Genomic DNA, 22,431 nt, shown 5'->3' with positions numbered 1-22,431 from the left:
TCTAAATATCGGTTTCGACAATTAAAAAACTTGCATCATTCTACTTCTAGTTACTACCCAAAAAAATCTGTCAGCCTTTATAAGTTTGGACCTTACTAGATGATGATTACTGTGAAAAAAGAAGCAGCTGGTGCATAGAGGAAAAAATACCCCACCGCATCCCTCCTTTCATCAGACAGGCCTGCAGTTTATTTATTTCTTGAAGATTTCTGGCCTTTATTCTCAGTATTTTAGACAGGAATATATGTGTCACCTGCTCTACCACACAGCACCCCAGCAAACAACAATTTGATATCCAAGTAGTCACTTTGAGATGGCACATCCCAGAGCTCAGAGTTCTCCCAAACTGACTCAGAGAGGATTATTTCATCAGAAGATTGCCACCTTTCACACAGGTCCCACCAGCAAAGCAGCGCTGCTGTTTACAGGTGCTTCCTGTGGCCTCATCCAGACATTAGGGCTTCTTCATCAAGGCAGAAAACTGTCTGAAGATCTCATTTCCTGCTCCTTACTTCAGACTGACAGGCAGAGGCCTGATGGATGAGGCCATTTTTTACCTGACAGACTGCAGATGAAACACCACAGAAGGTAACACCCCAGGGAAAAGCGAGACAGAGCAGTGTGCTGGGACTGACTGGCTGCTGCTTACATCCTGTTCATGTCATGAAGGATGCCAGTTGAAAAGGATTAAAGCACAATATTTGTGTTTGCTGTATTTTATTTATCTGATGCCTTGATTTTCATCAAGACTTTCCATTAAATGCTCATTGTACAGCTTTGGAAAAGCTAAAGAAAATCCCTTTAAGACATGCACCTAATTTAGAAACTGTGAAGGATGACTTTTAGGAAATAATGACAAAGATTTAATGGACAACATTTAAAAATACCAATAGGGGTAAAACAGGTCACACAGAGTTAGACTTTACTTCCCTGAACTGACGCCTTGATACAATCATAGTTTAATAGGCAGATTAAGAAAGATAATACTTCTAATAAGTATTTACCACTGACAGACTTGACCAAAATAAGGTCAAAATGTTTAACACTGGATTTCAAAGATTTCGTTTAAAGTATTAACTTTCTCAGTTCTCCTTTGACTCCAAATTAGCCCCAAAAACACTGAAATGTCTTTAAATTTGAGGATGGAAAAATCAGGAAAAGGTTGAGGAGTCTTTGTGTTCTCTGAACGTAGCATTAACAGTGCAGCTCTGATTTACAGACGATGACAGACGACACATATGAAGTTCGGTCGTGCATCTCTGAGGCAGCAATCCAAGTCTGCAGCACCAAAGAGCCCCGACTGGCCCTGAAGATCACCCTCTCCTCGTTAGCCATGATGGAGGAACACAGCACCACAGAAGAAGAAGAAGGTATTTACCCCACTTCTCTCCGTCTGCTTTTATGGATCTTTCTGTCAGATCTCATCAGGTGGACATGCTGGAATACAGGGAGGGTATGAAGGTAAAACCGGAGCTCAGAGTAGGAGAGGATGATGCATGAAGAGGGCTGAAAGCTGAGAGGCAAGCTGGGAGGATATGGATCTGGGTCAAGTGTGGTGGAAATAGCAAATGGATGGGGAGGGATGATTTCCTGAGGGGATTTGTTTGGTTTGGATTGATGGAAGAAGGAGACGTCTGTCTCAGGTGGCAGCATGTTTTGTCCTGCAGGTCAGATTGGGACTGATCTGATTCAGAGCAGAGACTGCTGTCCGTTTTTAAGCTGAACTACATCTTAATATAAGAGCAGCTGTGAAAAATGACAGGAGGCTTTAAGTCTCTCGTCACTCAGGTATCTGACCTGTTTGTGATCTTTGCCGTGTCCTTTGTTTATGCAGCAGGCTAAAAGGAAAGGTGAGTCGGAGAAGAAGAGCTGCCATTACAAAATAATAAGCCACGTCCACGTTTCTGCTCCCAGCGGGAACATTTGGACCAAAACTTTCTCAAAGATAGAATAATTGATTCCTGGCAAATGGCTCCAAAGCACACCTGTCACATGAAGAGATGCAGAAAAGATGATTTTTCCTTCAGCTTCAGCATCCTGACACAAAGGGAGAGTTTTTATCTTTGTCTGACTCCAGTTTATTAATTTCTGTTACTAAAGAAGAGCAGAAATTAGTCATTACCAGTGTTCTCTGGTAACATCACAGTAACAGTCTGACAGTACGTCCAACTCTTTAAATATTTGTATGAAACACAGAGAAAATATTGTTTTCTCTCTTTGAACACTAAAATATCTCTAAAAAGATGTTGAAGCTGAGCGGCAGACTGTCCACCAGAAGCTGAGTTTGCTCTTACGTTTTAACTGAAGAATCCGTCTGTTTTTATATGCAGCCAGCTGTTTAAATTCAGTTTATTAAACTCTGAGCTGTTTTTAAGACTTTTTGGCTCTAAGCTTACGTCTCCAAAGTGAAGTCAGCCAAATCGGATCGGTCCATTTCTGGAAGTAAATAATCCCACACTGTAAGTTTGTAAAAATCCACCCTTCAATTTCATTACATTTACTGCAGAAACAAATCCCATGTCGAAAAAACACTTAATGGTCCGTTGAACGTCTCTTATAAGTAAATATAATAAATATATAAATACATTTAACCAAAGGATGTTTTTGGTTTGTTCTTCACTGTTTGATCGGAGGGTGCAGGAACCTTTGATTAAGTAATTAGTATCTTCTTGTTTCTCTGAAGCAGAAATAATGTGACACACAACAGTTTCTCTCAGCCACTATTCAAAATGGGAAAGACGAGAGAATATGTCTTTTCAATAAAGAGAAGAGTGCTTAACGTCAAAGGTCCATTGGCCATATCTCCAAGCTCTCCTATGGACACCTGCTGCAGAGTCTCCATAGCAACCAATTACTTTTAAGGCTTTTCACACACCTTTACCAGGATGGTTTATATACAATCAGGTTCTGTCCAAAGAAGTTTGGTTTTACCCAGTTTATTTCATTATGGTTCTATGAACACCGTCAGACTGAAATCCAGCTGCATAAAGTCCAGATCAATGAAATCAGACACATTTAGCAGGAGTTACATCCAAAGCAAACTACCAGCTGATTAGTTTTTAATATCTTTCAGCAATGCTGTTTTCATTTAATCTCAGTTCTGTTATGTTATATATTTATTTTTACCCCCCAGTAATTCTTTTAGATGCTGATGGATAATAAATCCAACTCTAAGGTTTCTCCTGGATCTTTATGCAAGTTAACAGTGATTTTTCTGTTCAACTTCTCCCTATGAGATTAGATTTCTGTTGAGTAAATAAAATGGAAAACAAGAAATATCACGTGTGTGATTAAAGGTTTAATTTCTCACAATGTGATGACAGGAAGTCTTATAGACAGAAAGGCTGCGCCTCGAAGCTTCAGCTGAACCATCTAGAGAAACGTAGCTCCTTATTTCCTCCAAGCGGACGTTCAGTTTTTATCTGAAACTTTCACTGATTTTATCTTCATTTTAATACTTCAAATTTGCTTCTGTTCCTAAATGCTGTCTCAGAAGGTGTAAATTACAATCTGAAGGAATGTCGATATGGTTTTATTGTCTTTATGTTCACTCACCAGAGTGTTGGTGCAGATCTTAAGCAAATAAATTCATTTTTCAGTTCAGTTTATTTATTGTTGATTCTATCATACACCTTCAGCGTAGTGACATATCCTTCTCCATGGACCATAGTGTTCAAAAAATAATAAAAACTGTCATTAAAAATGAGCTATTTGGATATAAAAAGACTTTTCTAATAGTGCATGTGCATGCAGTTCATGTCGTCCAGCCCTGGTGTTACCAGGTGGAATGCTGGGCGGCTTCTGCAGAGAGTTCATTGTCCTGATGGCCTAAGGAAAGAAGCTGGATGTTCTGACCCGAATGCTCTGTAGTCTCTTGCCAGAGGCCAGGAGCACTAAAAAGTTGTGGGAGGGGTGAGAGGGATTACCTCTCTGATGCATCTGTTCTTGTAAAGGTCAGCCAATGCAGGAAGAGGGCCACCGATCATCTTTTCAGCCATCTTTGCAATTCTTTGCAGGGTTTTGTTGTCTGCAGCAGAGCAGCAGCCATACTACGCAGTAATGCATTATGTGAAGATATTGTCCCTCTGTTGAATGTTGTCATTATAGATGTGTTCTTTTTCCGTCTCCAGAGGAAGTAAAGGCGCTGCTGAGCTTCTTTGGTGGAGGGTAGTGGTGTTGGTGGACCAGGTCATGTTATTGCCAATGTGCTTCCCTAAGAATTTAATGCTGTTGAGCCTTTCAACAGCATTGCCATTGATGGTCAGCAGATGAAGCTCACTGCTTCCTCTCCTGAAGTCCAGGACCATTTCTTGAGGTGTTGTCACACCACCTGGTTAGCTGTTTCCACTCATGTACTTATGAGACTCACCACTGTAGTGTCATCTGCATATTTGATGATGAGGTTAGAGTTGAACCTGGCGATGTGGTCATGTGTTAGCAGAGCGAAACGTAGCGGGCTGAGCACACAGCCCTGGGGGGATCCGGTATTCACTGTGATGCTGGTGGTAATTCTCCGTCCTATTTTTACTACCTGGGGTCTAAAAGTCCAGGATCCAGTTGCAGAGTGGTGTGTTAGATCCCAGAGTGCTCAGCTTCTCTACCAGTTGTGAAATGATGGCTTTAAAGGCAAATCCTATATCGATAAACAGCAGCTTGACATAATAATTTTTTCCTCTAGCTGTGAGAGGGACATATGTAACGAGGTGGATACCTCGGAGGTATTTGCACGGTACGCATTATGATGGGGGTCCAGATTGGCTTTGCTATGTTTTAATGACTAGCCACTATTAATGATGGGAGTCAAAGCAATGGGCCATAGTCATTCAGGCACGACAGCCTGATACAGAGATGTGTTAAAGATGTCTGGGAAAACGTCTTTCAGTCCTGGTATATTATCCGGCCCAGCAGCCTTGTGGAGGTTAATGCTGGACAGAACCCTCTTTTTTTCTTCATGAACAAGTTAAAACACACAGTTTAAAGATTTTACTGCCTAATTATGTTTGTAGATCCACATTCGTTTCTGCATTTCAGGCTGCAACACGTTCTAAATAAAGATCTGTAGCTGGTTAGAGGGATTTGCATCCAGTCTCTGCAACCAGGCTCTCCGATGGTGTAGTAGACGGTTCTATCATGATATGGGGTTCTGTCAGCGCCCCATACAATGACACAAAGTCCATCAAACATATCAGAGCAACATATTTTGCCTTACAGACCATGTCTTTTCCAAGATCAGGAATATTGAAAACCACATTCTGCACATATTCCTAAGGCAGGGCTGAGGAAGAAGAGGGAACAACTTCTGGACCGGTCCCATAATAAATCCCATATTTTTGACCCATTGAGATTCATCACCTGGAATATTGGAAGAAAATGACGCCTGAAGTTCTTCATCATTTGGCTTACCCAATGAATGAGAGTCTCTGAGGTGTTGGGAGAAGAAGTGGAACTTAGAAAACTTTACTGAAACATCTTTTTTAGGATGTCCTGGAATGCAGGAACGGATGTTTTCTTATAAATATTTGAGATAGAATAAAAGTAAATGTAAGACTCTATATGTTATTTGATCATTGTCACAGATTTAGGGGTTTCACTCATCATAATAGAGAAAAAACAGCAGGGATTGTAAATGGCTGAACTAACCAGTTTATTTCACTAATTATTGGAAACATTTTCTGACAAGTGTCCCCACCTGGTTCTTATGGTGTCCCTCCAGCAGCCGCCCTCTGCTCACTGACTGATTTGTTGCCGTAGCTCCGCAGGTCGGATCTCGGTCTGGACGGAAACTTCTGCTGACGAGGCGTCCGGCCCCCTCACCCAGCAGCAGGAGAGCCCGGGTACAAGGGGCTTCCCCAACAACCAGCCCACCTATCTACCCTCCTCTGTCCCTCCTTTCCTCTGATGTCTGAACTCCGAGTCACACCAAAATCATCTCCATGTCTCCTATAAAAGACAGGGACTACATTTCCCAGCAGGGTTTGTTCAAATGTGATTACTGGAGCTGGAGGATTTCTGTTGGCTCAGACGGACATCCCATAATTTCATGTTATAAAGAATGACTCTGATCTCCTGCTCACTAATCAACATTCACCTGAGCTGATGGTTTTAAGGTTGTAGCTGTATGTGGTTCTGATGGTTCCTCCATAGTCTGCTAAATTCACCGTTCAACTATGACAAGAAATCAATCATAAAAACTAAAGTTTCCTTTAAAATTCCTGCTCCTGCTGGAGTGAAATCAGCAAATGTCCATGAATGATTACCTGCAGCCAGCTGGAGAATCAGAGTCACGCTGTTAATGTTCTGCGTGCTTGAATAGAAGAACAGAAATGATCTCTCAATTAACACAAAGGAGAACACCTAAATGTCAGACTCGTCGCCTGGAATAATTCAGTCTTTTTCTGCAGCCAACAGTTCAAACATTTCTGACAAAGTAACCCATCAGTTGCATCCCAGGAAACATAAACACATCATTTAAAGCTAATTGTGATACTTTAAACTATGGTTATTGAAAGGAAAAGGGAGCAGAAAAGTCAGTAATGGCGTCAATTACAAAAGAAAAAGATTTGGAATAACTTACGGGAATTTCAATATCGGCCCAAATTTTAATTTTTCACTGCTTAATTTGAAGTTCATATTGCAGCAGCACTGATGTCTCTGAAAATGATTCAAATCATGTATCTGAATACTTTTCAATTCATGTTTAGTTATTTCAGGTCCAAAAAAAAAAAAAGAAAGAGGTTTAACCTAATGTGATCTGCTGCAGAGTCCCCATTAAAGGTAGATGTAAACAGAACCAGGCAGATCAGTTCCTTTCATTTCACTGTGAAACTAAATATTTTTAACTCACTTGAGTTTATTGAGTCAGATTTTATGGTGCTGAGATCCTGGCCCACAGCACCACTGTTTTCATCAGTCAGGCAAACGGCAACACTGTCAACAATTTAAACCTCAGTCTGTGTAAAACCCCTGATCATGAAAATATTCTTGTCCTTGAGTGACAGAACTATCTGCTGGCAACAGATTTGTATGAGTCTGTAGTGTTTTATGTAGGAGATGTGACTGGTAAAAGCGCAGTCTGAATGTGTGCAGCTGATGCTTCAGGATGGACCAGTTGGATGGACTTTTATGCCCACACCTGACGTAACGTATCTCAGTAAATAAAAACACATTGATGGAAATATACAGTTGGCAAAACTCCAGAAAATCTGATTATCACCGATGAAATTAGGATTTTTATACAGCATACAGTCACTGGCACCTTCCACAAAGAGGGTCAGCTAAATAAGCTTCCCGTGCTGTATCCAAGCACATTAGTGGAAAGTTGAGTGGAAGGAAAAGCTGTAGTAGAAAAAGGTGCACAAGCAACATGGATAACCACAGCCATGAGAGGATTGCAAAGTGTGGATTAAATGCAATCAATATTATCATCTCATTATTAAAAAATAATATTGTAAGTTAATATTTTTCCATTGTGCTGCCCTTGAAATGATGAGGAAGGAAGTGAAATCATTTTACGGTTTCATGGCAGACCATGAGGGTCCTCAGTCCTTGGTCTTAGAGGAGCGTCTCTCATCAGCTCCTTCGTTTGTCTTCCATCTTTTCCATCCTGTTCAGCTTTTAGTGTAAACTTTGCAGCAACAGACTGCTGAACCACACACACACTGGCTGACGCTCCTGCTGATCTATCAAACTCAGGCAGGTAAAATTGGGTTTAGATATCACTGATATCTTGAGACAACACCAAGAGACTTTTCATAGTCTTTAAAACCGTATTGTCTCTGAGAGGGAACATTTATCATGTCAGCCTTGAATCTGAAGCTGTGTTTTAAGCTGCAGATAAGTCCCTGCTATCTGCAAGCCTTAATGCTGAGCTGTACAGTGTGGTTCGCAGTCTGCCCCCCCCCCCCCCCTTCTTCCGTCTGCTCCACTTTCCCACAGCGGGCTTCCTTCCCTTTCCTGCTCCCAAGAACAAACAGCCTTCACTTTCTTTCCAGGGTGGTGTTCTCACTCTCAGATGTTTATGTGACTCTTCTTCCTCCGTCGTCGTCGTCCTACGGCCCTCACAGGAACCCGGTGTGGGGAGACTGTTTCAGTCACACATAAACATCTGAGTGACACTGCAGGGCTGAATATATGAGCATGGCGCTCCAGTGAACTGTGGAGCATGAAGATATTCCTCCTCAGGAGCTCCTGAGCCAATATTTCAGAGTATCAACTGGTTCTTGGTTGAAACCGTGGTTTTTAATCTCTAATCTGGCTCTTTGTTGGCATGCTCGAGTTTCTGTCCTGCGCAGTAACTGATAACACATTAATCTGCAGTGATCCATGCCTTTAGCCACTGATCTGCATCCTATGTGAAGCTGCAGCCGGGCAGTAAGGACGCATGTTGTCACATCTACTCTGGTTCCTCTCATCGGTGTTCTAAAACATCCTGCTTTGTGCATGAGAATCCCTGTTCTCTCAGAACAAATCTGCTCTTTCTCTGGCTCATTGGATCAGATCAGTGGGTTTGCCTAAAAGTTCTCTGTTGAGCCTGTGTGTGTGCATGTGAAAGCCCGAGGCTGGCGTGTTCACACTCTCCGTGCCTCATCCTGTTTGTTTCTTCAGAGGACGACAATCAGGAGGAAGACGAGCAGAGGCGTGAGGATAGGGAGGAGGAGGATGTCCTGGACAGGGTGAAGTGCCAGGCGGCGCTGGCGGCGCTCAGACACGCCAAGTGGTTCCAGGTGAGCACAGCTGGACTGCTGACAAAATCTCATCCAGCGTCTTTATTTTCCAGCCGACATGTCTGAATATTTCATTTGTCTGCTCTCACGGTCGGCAGCAAATGTGTTCTCAGGGAAATATGATGGCATCCAGGTTCTGGGAGGGTTTATCATAACAAAGACACACTTTTGATGAAGCAGAGCCTCATTTCAGACAGAAGTGAAGCAGCAGTCATCTTCCTGCAGGTGTACAGTGTTGAAAAGATAACCTGATGCTGATTCCAACACCCTTCTGCTCCACCTAAAGGTTCTGTGAGGTTTCTTGTTTTGTTCTGTCAATACAACAAAGGTTATTTCTTACACTGATTAATATTTTTCTCCCAGGAGAATCGTTGTTTCTGATCAGATGCTGGTTCTTTACATCAATTTACTCAACATTTTAATTCAGTTCACTTTGTCTTTGTATAGAACCAAATTACAGCTAACTATCAGTGATAAAACTTGTACAACCGAAATAATAAGAACTGAACCTTAAAACAGCCATATGTTCTTGATGATCTAGTTCCTCAGCCCACCAGTAATGATCTGATTGTGGACCATATCAGATGTTGAGAACAGGTCCAGAATTAGGAGGACAGTAAATATCCTCTCGCAGACGGACCTAACCTGCAACAGACAAACATGAGAGCAAGCTGAGTTTGAAGAAGCATGCAGAGATTCTCCTGCAGTATGAAGGTTAATACCCTGTCAGATTTGTCCCTAAACAGATCAGATTATTATCTAGTGTTGTTTAGCTGAATGTCTGTTATTGTGGTGAGGCTGCTGGTTCTACCTAATCAGCTGAAACTTATCATTCTGGCTGAATTATTCCTAAACTATGCAACAAAATAAATCAAAATATATAACAGTGAAGGTATAAATCTGAGGAGCTTCTGTTGGTTTAGAAGGAGGACGAGCAGTCAAAGGAGAGAAAGAAAGGAACAAAGGAGTGTTTAGAGAACCTAACCTACCTGGTGGTACATCTGGAACCACTGTGACCCACTGCCAGCAGGGAAACCCGCCTTACAGTCTATATGAATCATGCAGGTTTCTCTGACTTCCAAAAGTCAAAGGGTCCAACACCAGGAGATGCCTGATCCAGAGGTTTTTCATGGAGGTATTCAGGTGAAACGGCGAGTCTCAGCTGATCAGGCCCACTGATATAACCTGTAGGCTTTGTAAACGTATTCATCAATCATAAAATAGTAATTTAGCTGAATTCACATAAACAAAGTGAACAAGAGTTTCACCAGAAGGAAGACTTTAAGGCATGGATGAAAAAACTAAGAACCCTCCATGATTTAAGAACTCGTAGGATCATTTTCAGTTCTCATTTCTCTCTGACTTTATTTCACACGTCACTGTGGAGGAATATCAGCCCGCTCCTCTTTTCTTCTAATGAAGGTCCCGGCACAGTATTTCAGTCAGTCTGAGGTTCGGGCTTTGACTAGACCAGGGGTCTGCAACCTGTGGCTCCTTGGACCTTCCACAATAGCTGTTAATAACTTTGGCTAAAATGATAAACAACTAACTAATGGTTTTAAATGTAGAGCTAATAAATGCACGTTTTAGTTGTTTTTCAGTTGTTTAACGGATTATTCATTGCTTTGAATTTCTACAACAGAACCACACTAAAAGTACCACCAAAATGAATTTAGATCTATTTTTCATTAGGTTGGAAACTTTGTTCTTTGTTTACATAATTTTCTGCAAATATCAACATCCCATAGAAAAAAAAATAATGTTTTGTGTTTTATGTTTTTCTTTGTTTTAAAACCTAAAAATAGAAATAAAAACAACAACAGATTTCCTCTAGTCACTATTTATTAAAAGATATAAGCTGTCTTTTTCTACAATTTCTACAACATTAGCAGCTCTAAACAAGTTTTATTTAGCTGGGCTGAGGGTAAAAATGGCTCTTTGGATCATGAAGGTCACAAAGCCCTGGGAAGGGTCATCACAAGATCTCCATTCTTTTCTTTTTCTGCCATTTTGTTGTGGATGAGCCGCTGTGTTTGGCACCATTGTTCTGTGGATGACCCAGTTTGGGCCAAGCTTGAGCTGTTTGACAGATGTCCTCACATTAGACTCTGGGACACTACATGGTCTGCTCTTTGCCTCAAGGTGCCCGGGTTCTCTGGCTGCAGAACAAGATTAAATCATCAGCCCTCCACCACCGTGCCCTGGTGTTTGGTTTTCTCCAAACATGGAGCTGTGCATTATGGCCAAACATCTCTACCTTGGTCTCGTCTGTCCAGACATCTTGGGGTCTATTTAAAGCAGCTTTGGTGTTCTTTGTTTGAGCCGTCGGTCTGTCCCCTCAGCCGTCCATCTTGTTAAGAGGTCCTTGTAAATAAAGATGAGCTGAGAGAAGACATATTGATGTCCCTCAGATGAAGAATTTAGGACAGCAGACTTTGCTTTCTTTTGCTGACTTGAGTGTGTAAAATACTGAGACACTTTATACATATATGAACAGGTTGTGCTGGTTAGCAGGGTAAATAAGGTCAAATGGGTCAGGTGGTCTCAACTGGTCGGTGAGCTTTTAATCAACACCAAGATGATTGAGTTTTAATTTAATTCCCCTTCCATCGATGCCCTGAATCTGTTCCAGTTAAAGAAAACTGAAGTTCATCGCCTCACTCTGGAGTCAGCAGCTTACTGAAGCTTCAGAGGTCATGACCCTGCCTCTGAGGCTCGGAGGTGTCAACTCTCACTCTCTGGGCACTTTGCCCCCTTATACGCCCCTTCCCCCAGACCCCGACCCAGACCGCACAGAACTCTCCCATCTCCACACTGAGCCCGCTTTTTGCTTTACTGGATTCTGATAACATGAAAGGAGCTCTTAAAATCGGGACCCAAATGGTTCTGACATCTTCTCCATTCAACACCCCCATGGCCGAGGCCCTGCTACTAAACCAACATCTTCCACCTCCTAATCTATCTCCTCCTAATCAGGACCTTCAAATCACTTCTCTGTGATACAGTCTGGGCCCCAGTGGTAACTCTATCAGAAATGAACATGTCCAGGAAGAACTTGGGCCCCTAATAGGAGATAGTTGTAAAATCTCTGTGTTTATACGTGACAGAAAGAAGAAAGCCAAAAGGATAAGAGACAGTAATAAACAATCAATGAAAGCCATAAACTGTCAGGTACAACCAGATAAAGAGTTAATATCAACAACTAAGTCATATAAACTGGCTTTACTGAACATTAGATCTCTGTCAGGAAAATCATTTTTAATCAATGACTTCATTACTGACCACGATCTTGATGTTATGTTTTTAACAGAAACATGGTTACATGAATTTAATGAAGCTCCCATTCTGATAGAGTCGACGCCTCCGAACTACAATTTTCTTTGTGAGAGCAGACAGCAAAGAAAAGGTGGAGGGGCCACTTTGTTTAAAGATTTATTAGAGGGTAAAAAAGTATTTCTTGGCAAATTTGACTCTTTTGAATATTTGGGTCTCTGGGTAAAGAGCCCGGTCCGAACCATGTTCTTGAATATTTACAGGCCTCCTAAGTCCAAAACAAACTTTATCAGTGATTTTAATGAGCTTTTTTCTGTGATATGTGTTGATTATGACTGTTTAATTATTATGGGAGACTTCAACATTCACATGGAGAATCCTGAAGACAGAAGTGCAATAGATCTATGTGACACTCTTAGAAATGTTGGTTTGACTCAACATGTTAAACAGCAAACGCACAAACAGGGACATATTTTGGACTTGATCATCACTAAGGGTCTAAACATTTCCAAGGTGTCTGTGATTGATGTTGCTCTATCTGACCACTTTTCTGTTATTTTTGAAAGCATCATCTGCAATGACTCAGTTTGCCAAAGAGACTTGATAAGAAAACACATCTTTAAGGACAGTGCTGCTGAAACCTTTAACCAGATTTACTCTTCTACCTCCACTTTGCCCTGTAACACTGTAGATGAGCTGGTAGATAACTTTCATTCTAAAATCTCAGACATCATTGATTCAATTGCTCCAATTAAAGTGAAAGTCGTTTCTGGGGAGAAAATGTCTCCATGGAGAAGTGCTCCACCAGTCAGAAGTGAAAAAAAGGAGTGTCGAAAAGCTGAACGCAGGTGGAGAAAGACTGGACTCCAGGTTCATTATATTATCTATAAAGAGAGACTCTACAGAAATAACCTACAACTGAAAAATGTAAGAGAATCTTTCTTTTCTGAGATCATCAGCTAAAACATTAACAATGCTGGTGCATTATTTGCCACGGTCGACATGTTAACAAACCCTCCTGTAACTGGAGCATCTGAACTCTACTCTACCAGGGCCTGCAATGAATTTGTTAAATTCTTCACTGAAAAAACCCAAAAGATCAGAGAGGCAGTCAGCACATCCACATCAACTCCAGGACCAATGTTGTCTCCAACTAGAACTGGTTTTGACAAAAGTTCCCAGTTTCACCAAATAAACTACAAAATCTTAGAAGAAATCATAACAGCAACTAAGCTCTTCTTCCTGCTGTCTCGATGTTTTACCCACAACTTTCCTTAAGAAAGCTTTGCCTGTAATAACATCTGATTTAACTCAAATAATAAACACGTCCCTTTTGTCAGGTGTTTTCCCTCAGGCCCTAAAAACAGCAATTATCAAGCTGCTACTACAGAACTACAGGCCTATATCAAACCTCCCCTTCATCAGTAAGATTATTGAAAAAGTTGTGTTTCAACAGTTAAACAACTTCCTAACAACGACCAACCGCTTCGATGTCTTCCAGTCAGGCTTCCTGCTCACCACAGTACAGAGACTGCTCTTGTCAAGGTGTTCAATGACATCCGTATAAATGCAGACTGTGGAAGAACCACAGTGCTGGTATTATTGGACCTTAGTGTCTTCACAGGTCTGCCTAAAAAGTGGATCAGACAGCTGCAGTTGATCCAGAACGCTGCTGCCCGCATCCTCACTAGAACTAAGAAAGTGGAGCACATCGGCCCGGTTCTGAAGTCCCTACACTGGCTCCCTGTAGCTCAGAGAATAGACTTTAAAATACTTCTGTTAGTCTATAAATCACTGAATGGCTTAGCACCAAAATACATTACAGACTTGTTGTCAGTGGATCAACCACCCAGACCTCTCAGGTCTCCTGACTCATATCTACTCTGCAGAACCAGAACCAAACATGGAGAAACAGCTTTTAGTTCTTATGCTCCACTAATCTGGAATAAACACCCAGAAAACTGTAAAATCACCGAAACGCTAAGTTGCTTTAAATCGAGATTAAAAACCTATTTGTTTAGAGTGGCCTTTGACTGGGCCATCTAAATATTATTAGTTATGTTTTCTGTCCAATTTTCCTTTCATTTTCTTGTCCATCATTCTATTCTCTTTATTTTATTAAAATGTTTTTTTAATTACTTCTGTTTGATTTTCTGTATCATTGTAATGTTTTTCCTCATGTACAGCGCCTTGATACCTTGTTGCTGAAAAGCGCTATTTAAATAAACTTGACTTGACTTTGATGCTCAGCCACTCTGCTGTCTGTTTAAAATGCTCCTCATGCTGTCCATCTGTCCCCTCAGGTCCGGGTCACCGACCTTAAGTCCTGCGTCATCGTTCTGAGGGTTCTCAGAGACCTGTGCAACCATCAGCCGGTGTGGGAGCCTCTCAAAGGATGGGTAGGTGCAGTTAAACCCCAAGCTTTACCAACACAGAAGTTAGAGAAGGTTATCACCTCTAAAACACCATAAGTCCTTTGCGTCGTCATGTTTGTATGCAGCCGCTGGAGCTGATCTGTGAAAAGGCCATTGCCACCTGTAACCGGCCTCTGGGTCCAGGCGAAGCTCTACGTCGTGTCATGGAGTGCATCGCTTCGGGAATCCTTCTACCAGGTCAGATCAGCTTCACTCCGCTTTCGTTTGTCTCCCAGGAAGCTGCAAGGATTCACTCCTGGTGTTTTTACATATAACCCCCCACCTGTACAGTTTCTCAGAATTAGTAGCCATTAAAACATGTATGAAAGGTCTGCATAAAACCCCAAGGTTTCCAAAAGCTGTGATTGGTTCTCCTGATGTAGGACACGACGGTCTGCAGCTGCCTTCAGAGGGTGGAGAGAGTTTGGTTGGAAAACCTAAACAGTTTTTATTCAAACTTTATTAAGAAACGTTCATTGATTGTTCCCAGCTTTTGGTCTTGTATCAAACTTTTTTTTGGGAAAATCCTTTAAATTTTAGATACAAGATTATAAAGAGGTCCAGAATAGAGCTACTAGGATCAGAACGAAGAGGGATTCTTCAGAGAAGGGATCTTTTTCAATATCCATCCATCCATCCTTTCTTCATCTATCCATCCATCCATTTATCTACAGGTCCTTCTCAAAATATTAGCATATTGTGATAAAGTTCATTATTTTCCATAATGTCATGATGAAAATTTAACATTCATATATTTTAGATTCATTGCACACTAACTGAAATATTTCAGGTCTTTTATTGTCTTAATACGGATGATTTTGGCATACAGCTCATGAAAACCCAAAATTCCTATCTCACAAAATTAGCATATCATTAAAAGGGTCTCTAAATGAGCTATGAACCTAATAATCTGAATCAACGAGTTAACTCTAAACACCTGCAAAAGATTCCTGAGGCCTTTAAAACTCCCAGCCTGGTTCATCACTCAAAACCCCAATCATGGGTAAGACTGCCGACCTGACTGCTGTCCAGAAGGCCACTATTGACACCCTCAAGCAAGAGGGTAAGACACAGAAAGACATTTCTGAACGAATAGGCTGTTCCCAGAGTGCTGTATCAAGGCACCTCAGTGGGAAGTCTGTGGGAAGGAAAAAGTGTGGCAGAAAACGCTGCACAACGAGAAGAGGTGACCGGACCCTGAGGAAGATTGTGGAGAAAGGCCGATTCCAGACCTTGGGGGACCTGCGGAAGCAGTGGACTGAGTCTGGAGTAGAAACATCCAGAGCCACCGTGCACAGGCGTGTGCAGGAAATGGGCTACAGGTGCCGCATTCCCCAGGTCAAGCCACTTTTGAACCAGAAACAGCGGCAGAAGCGCCTGACCTGGGCTACAGAGAAGCAGCACTGGACTGTTGCTCAGTGGTCCAAAGTACTTTTTTCGGATGAAAGCAAATTCTGCATGTCATTCGGAAATCAAGGTGCCAGAGTCTGGAGGAAGACTGGGGAGAAGGAAATGCCAAAATGCCAGAAGTCCAGTGTCAAGTACCCACAGTCAGTGATGGTCTGTCAGTCATTTCTGCAAAAGGATTCCCGACCAAGTATTGAGTGCATAACTGTACATGATTATTTGAAGGTTGACGTTTTTTGTATTAAAAACGCTTTTCTTTTATTGGTCGGATGAAATATGCTAATTTTGTGAGATAGGAATTTTGGGTTTTCATGAGCTGTATGCCACAATCATCCGTATTAAGACAATAAAAGACCTGAAATATTTCAGTTAGTGTGCAATGAATCTAAAATATATGAATGTTAAATTTTCATCATGACATTATGGAAAATAATGAACTTTATCACAATATGCTAATATTTTGAGAAGGACCTGTATGTATCCAAACTTCTGTCTATCATCCATCTGTCTGTCCATCCTTGAATCCAGGTGTCCGTCCACCTACTGTCCATAGGTGCCCATCTCCAGCTGTGATTGTGCAAGAGGAGCGGTCTGCTCTGTACAGGCTGCCAGTGCTTCAGAGGATTATTAAATATAAACAGCATCATATAAGTAATGTAAAGGAGATGGTGGAAGCGATGAGCAGCATCTTGGACAGTAAACCTGTTTGTTTCGGTCCAAAAACGTCAATCTTTGACTCAAAACTCACTCCAGAAACAACCTGCTCCCTGTTCCACAGTTTATTTGTGCAAAGCTGAATAAAACAGTTTAAATGTTTTGGAAAATAAAATCAGACATATATAAAGAGAATAAAACCAAGACAGCTGAGATGAATAGAAGTGATCTTTAACCTTCGCTGTAAAACCCACTGATCCCACACTGATTCTGTCTGTCAAAGAAATTGAAAACTAATTCACTTCCATCATATTTTTCTGACAGTGATCACTGCTACAATGTTTTTCTAACCTGAAGATTCACCCTGACAGAGCTCATTTTTATTCTGCAGCCGTCTCAAAGCATAAATGTTCCTGTTTGCTCCAATAAACACAGACGTCCTCAGATGTTTTCTCTCTTTTCCTCTGGTTTATTTTCTGATCTTCTGTCTGGGAAACCTTCAGATCTTTTCATCAGCAGCTAGTTAGACCTTCTGATGACGTGACCAGGTCCCTAATGTCTGCTGGAGGAATTTATCAGTTTTTCATTCAGTCCATGTTACATTTTAATGTAAACTGAAGACGGGTATTAGGATTTTTTTCCCCGTCTGTGGAAACAAACCTGCTTCCTCATTTAGGAAACATCGATGTGGGTTTTCTTCTCAGGAGGTCCAGGACTCCATGATCCCTGTGAGAGGGAACCCAGAGACGTTCTGATGCACCTCAGCGCCCAGCAGGCCGACGGCCTCACCCACAGCGCACAGGTCAGTGAACATCCACTCGCAAATATTCCACGGTTATTCAGCGTTCCTGAATGTCTCACAAGTTCAGGGCTGATGTGCAGCTTTTTTCCCATGAAAGCAGGAAAAACTGCGTTTTATGCATCCATCATACAGTTTACTGTCTGTATTCCAGCCTGAGACAACTTTGGTTTGCTCAAAGGCACTCTGGTGGAAGCAGTTAAGGAAGTCTAGAGCGTTTCCTCCCACATTATCCTGTTTGCTTGGAGCACCCTGAGCTAAATGGCTCCATGAATAAACCCAAAGCCCGTCACCTCTGCACCACAGTGGCTCTGCTCTAACTGGTTCCACAGAAGGCAAAGTGGGTCGGAATCAAATGTCAACCAAGAGCTGTTTAACGCTGCACACTATTTTGTTAATATATCGTCTAGGCAACATCAGTGTGTTCAATATTCACATTGCAAAGGACTGTATGGATTGCAGTAATATATTCCAAATGTTATGAACTTGTATTTTTCATGCTAATGTAGTATTTATCCAGTTAGACAGTCTCACACTGGACACTAATGACATTACCCTGAAGGTTAAAGGTCACAGGGTGATGGAAGCAGAGACGAGAAAGAGATGAAAGAAGAAAACAGGCAGATTTCAGACCTGATATCATCACAATATTTACCAACATTATCGCCACGGCAAGATTTTCTAATATCAGCCCTGAGCCGTTTTGTTAAAAAGAACAAGGGAAGTTTACAAGGCTCTTCATGTCTTACTGGGATTAATGCATCATCTCTGAGAGTACGTCACTCTGATCTGTTGGTGCTGCTTAACGTTTCTCCCTGGAGATGAAGGATCCTGCAGAACATCTCGGATTTTAATTTTAGACCCTTTTTGCATCCATAATCAGGTTTTATGAGCTATTTTCGTTTACATTGACCCCTCAGAGCATCATAAAACCTCTTGTCCTGTTTTCCTGCTATAAAGCCAGTCGCAGGCACTCAACTAACCGAGCACGCTCATTTTGCTGCTTGATTGAGAAACATTTCACCAGGGTGCACCTTGGAGCTGTCTGCTGCATCAGTCAGCATTTTCTTCTAGGAAGCAGCGTCCTGCTGCTGCAGCGGCTGCAAAGTTTTATTTAAACTGAGCTCCTGTCAGCAAAATAAACGTCTGAGAGTCTCTGACCTCAGAGTACCCAGGTCACACTCACCGGGAGCCTAATTAGCCACCAAGTGAGGGTGGAAACACTTCAGCACAGCTACTGTGGTTCCCTCTGCTGCTGGACATCCTCAGACATCCTTACATTCATCTCCACTTGTTCTCAGTTTCTGCCGTTGGTCTCTGGAGTCTGGGAATATATTTCCATATTTTCCTCCCCTGTTTTTGCCCACAGAGTTTATAATGCATGAAGTTTGCACAAACAGCCGAGCTGCTCCCACAATTCTCTCAGATAATGAAATCGCATTGATCAGAAAGTAATGGGTAGCTTTGCAGCCTGTTTATACTCGATTCTCCTGTGGGAGCTGCAGCGTTTTTAACACCATGCTCTGTGTGTGTTTCAGCATGCACTGCGCCTCATAGCGTTCGGACAGCTTTACAAGGTCCTGAATATGGATCCTCTGCCTGCCAACAAGGCCTCTACGAGGCTGTTAGAAGGTCTGTGTGTTTCTCTGCAAGCATCAGTCTGGTTTCATCTGTCTGGTTTGGTTTCCTCTCTCTCATCAGCCTGATTCTGTTTCTGTTGGTTGATTTATTGATATTACCGGTATTTATTTTTATTGCATATTTTTCAGTCATGTCTCTTTCTGTAGATTAAAACTCTCCTACAGTTTGAGAGTTGCTGTACGTGATCTGGGTTTGTTTCTGCTCTACAGGAGGTTGTCAGAAGAGGCCCCGGGAGGACTCAGGCTGTGAAGACAGAGACTTCATCAAACGGATGAAAGGTGACTTAAACCATCAGCTCACTGGTTTCAGCTCTGAAACTCAGAAACACCTGAGACTCTGCAGACTCAACCAGTTCAGACCTGCTAAGGGTTTAGTTTCTGTTTTTTATGGTCTTTGTGACCTGAGTGATGCTCATCAGTTCAAAACCAAATCCTCTAACCAAAAATTGTTCTGGGATTGTTGGGAAGTGGTGGGTGAGTTAAAGAACCAACCAGTAGGACTAAAGGAAGCATGTGTTCAGTAAAACCTCAGGTAACAAATATGGAACCTCTTCAGCTTATGGATTTGTTTGTCTTCCTGAGTTTTACGAATGTTAGCTGTTAGATGAGCAGTTTCTATCCGTCAGTCAGGTTCTTCATCTGTTGGAAATTAAAACGTGGTTTTATTGGTACCAGAAGATTCTGTTTGGGGCTCAGATTAATTATTTGGGTTTATGTCTGCTTGTCTGGGAATCGGCATGGCAACATCAGAATCAGCTTTATTGCCAAGTTCTTACATACAAACAAGGAATTTGACTCCGGTACACTTTGCTCTCTGGTTTTTGTTTTTGTATTACAGAATATACATATTTACAATATTCACATATCTAATAAAAAGGTGCATTTGCAACATCTGTATGCTGTTGTTTTGTACTCTATTGAATATTCATCAGAGAAACGGCCTGGGGGAGGAAACTGTCTCTGTAGCTGGTTTTAGTAAACAGTGCTCTGTAGCGCCACCTGAAGGTAAAGCTCTAAACAGTTTATGTGCAGGGTGTGTGGGGTCTGCAAAGATGTTAGCAGCTCTTTTCCTGACCCTTGACCTGTATAAGTCCTGGATGGAGGGAAGGTCAGCTCTGATTATTCTCTCTGCAGTCCTGATTATTCGATGCAGTCTGGACCTGTCCTGTTTTGTGGATGAACCAAACCACACTGAGATGGATGAAGACAGGACAGATTGAATGATGGCAGTGGAGAAGATGACTTGTTGTTGAGGGTGGTGTATGGGGGTGGTGTTCTCCAAAAGTCCACCACCATGTGACCCAGCATTTCTGAGTTTCTGGTTCTTACATGTTCTTTATTTTATTAATCTACCAGTGCTGCCCCCATAACCTCAGCAGATGTTTGATCTTGGATCAGAACCTGTTCAGGCGAGAGTTAACGGGGTGACTTCTGCTGTTGCCTTGATTATAATAGAAGTTTTTCACGTTGCTGATGGGCTTGAAGGATGAAAGTCAATCTATGTTGGTTTTTTGGGCAGAAGCTGAATCGTCTTTCTTCAGAACTACGTCTGAATGCTTTTATTTTTGTTTCTGATGTTTCATCAGAAGGAAACACGGAGCTGATACTAGCATTAGATGGTATTAGAAACTAGATTTCCTGAAATGGAAAATAACCAAATGTTAAATATAAGCCCTGACTGTTGTGAGAAAGCTTCATAAACTCCACATTACTCTGAGACCGATGGAGATCAGAGGGTCTAATGGCAGCAGATAAGTGGGTATTGACTGAAGACGTTGTGAAGTCAGAAGGCTCTTCTGTGTGTGTGTGTGTGTGTGTGTGTGTGTGTGTGTGTGTGTGTGTGTGTGTGTGTGTGTGTGTGTGTGTGTGTGTGTGTGTGTGGTTCTGAACACCATCTGACAGTAAACAAGGTGATCTTCAACAGGCTTTGTGTAAAAGGTGCAAAAGTGACTCAGTGGAGCTGAAAGCATTGAAGCTGTGAGCTTTTCTTAGAAACTAGGACGCTCCGGTGTGATGGGGATCCAAACAGCCTGTCAGGTTGGAAAACATCTCTGAATGTGTGCATCAAAGGAGGGAAAATGGCTCAGGTCTTCCTGAAAGGGACCTGAAAGTCAGCTTCATGTCAGGAGTCTTCAGTGGATCACACTGAACATCCCCATTTATCCTTTCAGCCTGGTGCAGGAAACCTTTCTCCTTTAACCCTGTGGCACAGAGCTCCATCATGCTGGAAAATCCTCCGATCATCTCCAGGTGGTTCCTGGATTGTTGGATAAATGTAACAAAAAATTCACAGATTGATGGTATTAATAGATGGACTAAAAGCAGAAGTGAACAGGTGTGTCTGAGTGAATTAGAATATGACCGAAATGTCCATTTATTTCCGCAACTCCAGAACATGAAGCTTTATTAATTAGATTCATTTTTACCTGAAATGTACCACTCTGTGTGGAGTTAGAGTTCATTTTAAATCAGGAATATATATTTGTGTGCAACCAACTGATATGAAGATTTTTACATTTTGAAATAAATAATTTTGATAATATTTTAATTTGATGAGATTCAAACAATGAGGCCATGTGTAACTCGTCTTCACATTATTTGTCCCAGACATTCAGAGGATTAATGATCCTGCTCTCCATCTCCCTCTTCTTGATTTCTTTCTCTTGGACAGAAGAGGCTCCTTTAGAGCTGAAGTTGTTCACCCTATTGTACATGCAAATGCACTCACATCCACCTGCTGCCACTGGTAACCAAGCTCTGCACAGGTGGGAACGGAATCCTGCAGCACCCTTCTCAGGAAGCGTTTTGGAAATGAAACTTTCTGTACGTTCTGGGACGTCCTGAAGCCTTTTCTGAGAGCTTCCTGGAGCACATGTTAATCACAGTAGAGCGATAACCCCCAGAATCTGGTGGTTCCAGAGACATTTGAATGGATAAAGTTGTGCTGTGATATTTTTATTGATTTCCGAACTTATGGCAGGAGTTTAGTTGCTGCTGCTCAACAAATTAAAATCTCCACCTCTACCGGTGCGCTTTTTCTGCACTGTAGCCATGGTCCATGTTAGATCTGCCCAGATGACCTCAGTTACATCAAACTTATTGAGTTGAAAGATGCATTTACTGGTCTACACCAGATAATAAATGGAAATGTTTATTGGCCGAGGCATTTAAATCTGACTTCAGGCCCATTTCACTTGTTTTGTTCGATGTTTGAAAATAATCAGCAGAATATTGGAAAGTGAAAATCATTCTCAGCTCTAATCGGCCTTTTTATTGGCGCCTCTAACTTCCCCTCCCCCCCGGGTGTGTCTGTCGGTGTCACAGTAATGAAATGGGTCCTCGCTGGGCCAATCGGCCCCGGCAGCTCTCATCTGCTCCCAGTTCAAAGCAGGTGACAGAGAGCGGGATTAATCCTGCCGGCTGCAGGGACACGGTTATCTGACTGCTGCTTCCTTCACACATTCAGTGCATTAACCCTCTTCCTCTGAGCACTTTCCCTCCATCCTCTTCCTCAGTGCCTG

The 22,431-nt window shown here is 42.0% G+C and overlaps 1 protein-coding gene across 3 annotated transcripts in view; it reads left to right on the top strand.

Annotated features, from left to right (window-relative positions):
• The window catches only part of LOC124877236 (spermatid perinuclear RNA-binding protein-like), a 91,167-nt gene that overhangs the window by 55,460 nt on the left and 13,276 nt on the right, over window positions 1-22,431 (top strand). For all 3 annotated transcript variants that reach the window (XR_007040474.1, XR_007040473.1, XM_047380307.1), the window contains exons 5-11: window positions 1,220-1,370; window positions 8,605-8,723; window positions 14,300-14,395; window positions 14,497-14,608; window positions 17,176-17,273; window positions 18,809-18,902; window positions 19,121-19,189. Coding sequence is in view for 1 of the 3 variants with exons in the window: in XM_047380307.1 (XP_047236263.1) it covers window positions 1,220-1,370; window positions 8,605-8,723; window positions 14,300-14,395; window positions 14,497-14,608; window positions 17,176-17,273; window positions 18,809-18,902; window positions 19,121-19,189 (739 nt within the window). In the remaining 2 variants the exon portion in view is untranslated. The remainder of the gene's footprint in view (window positions 1-1,219; window positions 1,371-8,604; window positions 8,724-14,299; window positions 14,396-14,496; window positions 14,609-17,175; window positions 17,274-18,808; window positions 18,903-19,120; window positions 19,190-22,431) is intronic.

Source organism: Girardinichthys multiradiatus, chromosome 12 (assembly GCF_021462225.1).
Source record: "Girardinichthys multiradiatus isolate DD_20200921_A chromosome 12, DD_fGirMul_XY1, whole genome shotgun sequence".
In the NCBI taxonomy this organism is placed as follows: Eukaryota; Metazoa; Chordata; class Actinopteri; order Cyprinodontiformes; family Goodeidae; genus Girardinichthys; species Girardinichthys multiradiatus.
This window is presented reverse-complemented; position numbering and strand designations above follow the sequence as displayed.